Consider the following 6,666-nt stretch of genomic DNA (forward strand, 5'->3'; position numbering starts at 1 on the left):
CCTATGCCTTCAAAGCTTCCTCAAGTCCAGGCTCCTACTGCCCCTCCACTCTCCAGGAGACCTGCCCTTCCCTACTTTTGGGGTCCCCCAACCCTATCATGCTCAGGGCCCTGACACCTCCCAGGGCTCCCAAAGACTCCCAGGGTGCCCCCACTGCTCAGGCCACCATATTCTTCCAGTTCCCCAGTAGGGAAACATTCAGTGCAGATTGACTGAGTGCCTACGATGTGGAAGGGACTTCCCAGGTGGCTCAGTGGTCAAGAATCCGCCTGCCCATGTAGGAGTCTCAGGAGACACGGGTTCGATTCCTGGGTGGGGAAGATCCCCTGGAGGAGGCCATGGCAACCCATTCCAGTATTCTTGCCTGGAGAACCCATGGACAGAGGAGCCTGGCGGGCTACAGTCCATGGGATCACGAAGAGTCAGACACGACTGAGAGACTTTCCACGTAAGATGTGGAAAGCTCTGCTGGAGGCTGCAGTACACCTCGGTAAACCTGGATTCCGGTTTTGCACCCCATTTTTAGTTGTCAGAGCTCAGGTGGGGCCTTTAACTTCTCTGGGCCCTGACTTTCCCCTCTGACACTGGAATAACAACATCCCTGGGTGGAAAGAGAGGCAGCGGCTGAGGCAGGGAGAGGCCAAGAGTGCGCGCTGGCTCCAAGGGCCAGGACACCTTGGCGGCTGCCAGGTAGGTCACTGCGCTGGTTGGGGCGCTGAGCACGGGACCGGCCGGCTTCAGCCACGTCCAGGCCCCGGCTGGCCACCAGGTGAGCGCTCCCGAGCGCTCCCAACGCGTCGCGGGCGGCCGTGCGTCCACCAGGCCAAGTACAGGTCATGGAGCGGCGCCCGGGGGGCGGCACGGACCCTAGGGGAAGCAAAGGAGGTACCGGGCTCGGGGTGGGAGGGTGGTGGGCGCGTCCCTGCCAGCCCTCGCACCTCCTGTCTGCTCCTCACCTTCTCCTTCTGACAGGTGGTAAACAAAGCAGCCCTGGCGCCCGAGTGGCGGCGGCGGCGGCGAGCGGCGGGGGCGGCGGCGGGGGAGGGCAGCGGCCCAGCGACCCCAGCTGGGCTCGAGGAGCCGCACCCACACCCACACCCACACCTGTGCCGCGGGGCGGCGCACCAGACCCCGGGACTCCAAGGAGTCTCGGGGGAGGTGTGCTGGAGGGGTCTGCCCAGGGTCATTGGGGACACCTGGGCACTGGGCGGGGGAGGCGGGGGTCTGGTGGATTGTGGGAGGTTAGGCTGGAGCCTCTGGGGATAGGTGGAGGGGCCATCCGGGGCTACATGGACCAGCAGGGCTACCTAGGACATCTAGAGGGGAATCGGGGGTGCCTGGGCCACAGGGAGCAGACCGTGTTCTGTTGGGACATCTGGGAGAATCGTGGTCCTTCTGGATATTGGGGGGAAGAGTTTGGAATCTGGGGTTGTGTCGGGGGGGCCGTCAGAAACCTCGAGATATTCCCAGGGTGTTAGGAGGTGTCCAGGAGTGCTGGAGTTAAATAGCTCTCCGGCGATATCGTGGGAGCAGGCGGGGGTCCACGGGCATTCCCGTGATAGTCGGGGGTCCAGGGAGGTGAAAGGCACAGTCGGTGACCTTCGGGACTATGAAAAAGGAGTGGTCTCGGGGATCTTGAGGGGGATTCTAGGTCTTTGATCGTAGGGGCCCGTGAGGGTTCGCTGAGACTCAGGGTGGGCCCTGATCTGTTCTTTTCACTCGCGCAGGCGGTGGCGGTCCCCAGCCCGAGGATGCCAGCGCCAGACAGTTCCTGGCGCGGCTGAAAGCTCGCCCCCTGGCGGCCCGAGCTGCGGCCGACGTGGCGGCGCTGGTACGCAGGGCCGGCGCCACCTTGCGCCTGCGCCCCAAGGAGGGTGCGTGATGGGGCGTGGCCTTCCGGGGGCGTGGTCGGAGTGCAGCCTGGTTCCGAGGGGGCGGGCCCAGGATTGTTAGTTACTCCCCTTGGTGGGACCAATGAGTGTGAGTAGGGAGGCCCGGGCTCGGCTGTGATTTGAGCGTGCTGGGGTTAGACTAGAATATTCCTCTAGGAAGTTACATCAGTCCGTTCAGTCGCTCAGTCATGTCCGACTCTGCGATCCCATGAATCGCAGCACGCCAGGCCTCCCTGTCCATCCCCAACTCCCGGAGTTACATAGAGGGGGTTATTGCAGAAGGTGAATGCTGCAAGATTAGCTGTTGGTGCGGAGTTTGATCTTTACTTTCTTCAGAAGGGTTTAAAGTGGCATTTTTGAGGAGGCCAGGCCTGGAGAGGTTTGGGGGCGGCCATTTGGCTGAGGGGCGGGCCTGGAATATCAGTCAAGGGGGTGGAGTCTATAAACGCACTGGGGCAGCGGCTCAAATTGTCAGGAATAGGTTGAGGTTTTATAGGCTAATTAGAGAGCAAGGCCTTATATCTTCACCAGCTGGAATCCTGGAGAAGCACCGTGTAGGGTGGGCCTAAGGGTTTAATATGAGAGGTAGGATCTGCATGTAGGAAAGTTTGGCGAATACTAGAATAGCTGTTGTCAGGGTTATTAGTTAAGAAGGTGCAATCAGGATAGTTATTCATGTGGGCGGAGCCTAGTTAAATGAATGAGCAAGTCTGTGCATCCTAAAGGGACGGAAATGAGATGAGGCTAGAATATTAATTCAATAGACAGGTCTTCGTTTCTTTATAGTACCCTTCCGACTGCCTTTTTCATCCCCCAGCCATTAGCATGCTGTATTCTGCCGAGATAGAGGTCACAGACAATCGCCTTCCTAATGCCAATTTCGTGGAACAGCGTCCACAGGTACTACCTTGTCCTCCTAATCAAGGCCACCTGCCTCAGGACTGGCAATGTATGTACACTTGTGTCCTTACTCCAGCATCGTCGGTCAGAGACCATGGGTATACGTACCGCGCCGCCCCAAGTGACCCAGGGTAAAGCTCATCCTCCTTTGAAGTCACCCCAGGCCTCTGGTCAGTTCTCTGTTGAACTCATTCGCAGTTCCACCGGCTTTGGCTTCACATTAAGTGGAGGCCGAGACGCAGGTGGGGATGCTCCGCTGGCAGTGCGCCGGCTGCTGAAGGATGGACCAGCTCAGCGCTGTGGTCGCTTGCAGGTGAACCAAAAGGCACCCTCCATTCGATGGTGCCAGCCCTGTCCTCTCCCGTTGGTGTGCTCTCCATTTTGACCTTCCTACAACACCCGTTGCCTTGCACTCTTTCAGGCCGGCGACCTCGTGCTTCACATCAATGGAGAGTCAACTCAGGGCCTCACTCATGTTGAGGTCATGGATCGGATTCGTAGAGGTGGCCCCCGGCTTTGCCTCGTGCTAAGCAGGCCTCCTGAAACCCACCCTGGCAAGCCTGAGGTGGTAGGAAGGCCCCAGAAAGAAGATGGTGGGTTTCCTAGGGGAGAAGGGTCAGGGATCTGTGAGGGGAAGAAGAGGGTCACAGAGTGGAGAGGCTGGGGACCTCGTTAGAAGGGTTTGGTAGTCTCAACCGGGAGGATCGGGGCTCGGTGTCTGAGGGTCATGGTATTTTCAAAAGGGGAGGGGAAGACCGGGGTCCTGGGGTAGGAGTAAGGGTGGATTTCAGAGCGAAGGGTTTTGAGGTACTGGGAGAGAAGAGAAAAGATGGTGTTAGGGGTAAAAATGGGTGGTCAGAAGGAAGAGTTGTGGTCCTCAGATGGGAAGGCAGAGTAGGTCTACGCGGAGAGGGGATGGGATAGGGAACCAGAGGGTAGGGAGACTAGTCCCGAAAGACGAGAGATCCATTAGGGTAAGGGCTGGGAGTTGAGGATGATGGGATGAGCAAGGAGAGAGTCTGGGATCCTAGATGGGAGGGTTTGACTGCATTTGGGGGTTGTGGGAATTGATTTCTGAGAGGAGTGTTCTGGATCCAGGAAAGGAGGGGAAAGGAAGCATCAGGTCTTGAGGTGTGGCCCCATTCCCGGAGTGCATGTCCATGCCTTTGTCTAAGTACCAGGGTCTTTGTCTTTTGCAGCCCTTAGAGTCTGCAGGCCACCCTCGGCCAAAGAGCTCCATCCCCATTGCCCACCCTATCGCCCAATCTTATCCGCAGTCCTGCCATCCCCAGATCGCATTCCAGATCCTGGGGAGCCAGAGATGACGAAGACTCGCAGCGCCAGCACTTCCTCCCCACTTCAGCATCCACGACCCCGTACGACCCCCCAAAACCGGGGCAGCCAGGAGCCTCGCCTAGAAGGGGCGGCCGACGGCCCCGCGGTTCTTGCTGCAGAGCGCCGCACGGAGGACCCCAACGACCAAACTCCGGATTCTCCCGGACCCTGGCTGACGCCCAGCGAGGAACGGCTCTCGCGGGCCCTAGGGGTCCCGGGGGCCGAGCAGCTCGCCCTGGAGATGGCAACCGGAAGGCGGAGGCACTGAGCGTGCAGCAGAAGGTTCACTTGGCATTCCCCAACCTACATCTGGCGTGCTGCCCCCGCCGCTCACTTAGCATCACTGGGAGAACTTCCTTGGTCTTGTTCCCCACCCCCCCACCCCCCGCATCTTGCTTCGCAGTCGACCCGCCCGCGCTCCCCTCGTGGCGTCAGTGGTATGGCCCTTCCCAACCGGCCAGCCCGGCGCTTCTTGTTTCGGGGCCGGGGAGGTAATAAAATGGTTCAATCCAGTCTTGACTTGTCAGGTGCTCCAGGCCAGGTGGGGATCCCAAGTCCCACACATGAAGGAGGGGGAGGGTCGATCTGGTTTCGAGGAGGGCCTCTTCAAGCAACCTTTGGCAAGCTTACTTCGCGCTGTTTCTTTCATGCCTCTAAAGAGCTCTTTGCTTCTGCCGGCGCGCATTGGACCCACTCCGTTCCCACTTTGCCAACTCCTGGTTCTTTCCCCATTCATTCATTTCACTTTTTTGGAGGTGTACAGGGCTCACAGCTAATTATTGCGCATGGCGTGGGGAATGCAGAGGTGGGCCTGTTGTGGCAAGAGTGCACCAGTTTACCCTCAACCCCGGCGGGCCGGGAATCGTCCAGACCCTCAAGTGCACTAGATAGCAAAGTTAGAACCTAGCGGCTTCCTTCGCCGAGAGCCTGCGGTCACTCACTTCCGGCCCGGTCGGCCAGCTTTCGCTGGCTGTAGACTGCCACCCTCAAGGCACTGGCTGGGGCCCCGGAGCCCCCTTCGGGGAGGAGCCAGGAAGGTGTGAGTCAGCAGGCTGGGCTAAAAACGGCTGTTAGAAACTTTGGGCCGCGCCCCCCTCTTCCACAGATGGTGACGAACTGCAGCCAGGCTTGTGTGCACACGCTACACGCTGGGCGTTCCCAGTCCTGGAAGAGGCCAGAGTTTCCTCCGTCCTGGGAACAGAGCCCCAAAGCCCGGTCTTATATGGCGAGCTGGGCTCTGATGTAGCCCCAGTGCCAGCGCTTACTGAGATCAGCAATGTCCAGTCACCTCCGTGGTCACCACACTCACGACACTTGGCCCTATCCCCCCAACGAAGGAAGCTGTGGTCTGGAGGGAATGAACAACTCTCACCTCTATGGGGAGGGGCTGGAGAGGTGGGAGGAAGTAAAGGACCCTCGTGGGAGTGTCCAGGGCGGCGCTGGAGAAGAAAGAGGGACTGTAAAACTAGGCTGGGAGTTGGGGTATAAAGAGGTGAAGAGGTGAACCCTTGAATGATTAGTGCTGTAGCAATTGTGGGAGAGTGCACTGGGGCTTCTAGCTGACCCTTACTCAGCTTGATAGAAGGTGTGGCTCTAGGGAAGTCAGGGAAGGACTTCAGAGCCTTAGTCACACCCAGGAGTCTTAACAATAGTAACCCCAACCACCATTTACTTGGTTTTATTCTGGCTACCGGCTTTACTGGCACTATTTCCACTTAGTTACACATTGACTCAACAATCCTGATGCGTCCATTTCACAGAGCAGAGAAATGAATCCCAGTGAGTATAAATAGCGTAAGTTGAGGATTGAAGCAAGATTTAATCTTGCCCAATTCTTTGACAAGTATTAACTGAACCCCAACTGTTTACCTTGCACTGTGATAGGCACTGATGAAATGTTGGAGGGATGAAACATAGATTTCTATCCTTGTGTATCTAATGTAGTGGAGGGGGGTAGATTGATGTCAGAAAAGACACAGGAGATGAATAAAAGAATTTCAGAGAGAAGTGAGAGTTATGAAGATAGCAAAAGGTTATGGTGGGGAGGTAATGATGGTGGGCTGCTGACCTCTTTGAAGACATAGTATTTGATCTGGGACCTGAGTGACCGGAAGCTAGATGTTTGAAGGGGCGGGGTGGGAGTGGGGGTGGGGAGGAGAAGGGCATTGAAAGCAGTGGGAGAAACAAGTTCAAAGGCTCTGATGTGGAAGAGAGTTTGTTCTGTTCTAGAAACTCAGGCATGGCCTCACATAGTTGGAAAGCACACACTCAGCCCTGGGAAAGGTATGCTTCATGCCTTCCACTATCCAATCTCTTTCAGCCACCTGGACTGAGGACAGCCCCTTACTTGGTTTTGTGGGACCCAAGGTTCAGGGGGGAAAGCAGGCAGGCCCTTGAGTTGAACCATCCTGGCCTTCCAGCCATGGCTCTCCTCACCTCAAACGAGAATGAAACCAACACCCACTCTGGAGAGAGTGTGCCAGAGGAGCACACCTTGGGGGAAATCCTGATTCCATTACCAGGTGCAGGTCTCAGACGC

The 6,666-nt window shown here is 57.4% G+C and overlaps 1 protein-coding gene across 9 annotated transcripts; it reads left to right on the forward strand.

Annotated features, from left to right (window-relative positions):
- The first annotated feature begins 585 nt into the window (after positions 1-585).
- Positions 586-4,639, forward strand: MAGIX (MAGI family member, X-linked). Of its 9 annotated transcripts, none has more exons than XM_070366512.1 (6): positions 745-885; positions 1,728-1,874; positions 2,710-2,792; positions 2,869-3,105; positions 3,214-3,385; positions 3,992-4,639. In XM_070366512.1, the coding sequence occupies exons 1-6, from the start codon at positions 837-839 to the stop codon at positions 4,393-4,395; spliced, it is 1,092 nt and encodes a 363-aa protein (XP_070222613.1). In that variant the 5' UTR covers positions 745-836; the 3' UTR covers positions 4,396-4,639. The 9 variants fall into 9 exon arrangements, with proteins under 9 accessions (XP_070222621.1, XP_070222618.1, XP_070222613.1 ...); XM_070366513.1 differs by having other exon boundaries at positions 4,070-4,639; XM_070366514.1 differs by having other exon boundaries at positions 4,085-4,639.
- Positions 4,640-6,666: the final 2,027 nt, after the last annotated feature.

This window comes from Bos mutus, chromosome X (assembly GCF_027580195.1).
Source record: "Bos mutus isolate GX-2022 chromosome X, NWIPB_WYAK_1.1, whole genome shotgun sequence".
NCBI classification, from domain to species: Eukaryota; Metazoa; Chordata; class Mammalia; order Artiodactyla; family Bovidae; genus Bos; species Bos mutus.

Bases quoted from the DNA above. Each gene is read 5' to 3' on its own strand.
- MAGIX (XM_070366512.1), top strand. From the start codon at position 837: ATGGAGCGGCGCCCGGGGGGCGGCACGGACCCTAGGGGAAGCAAAGGA. The intron at 1,875-2,709 runs GTGCGTGATGGG...TTCATCCCCCAG, and splicing joins GCGCCTGCGCCCCAAGGAGG to CCATTAGCATGCTGTATTCT. The intron at 2,793-2,868 runs GTACTACCTTGT...TCCTTACTCCAG, and splicing joins TCGTGGAACAGCGTCCACAG to CATCGTCGGTCAGAGACCAT.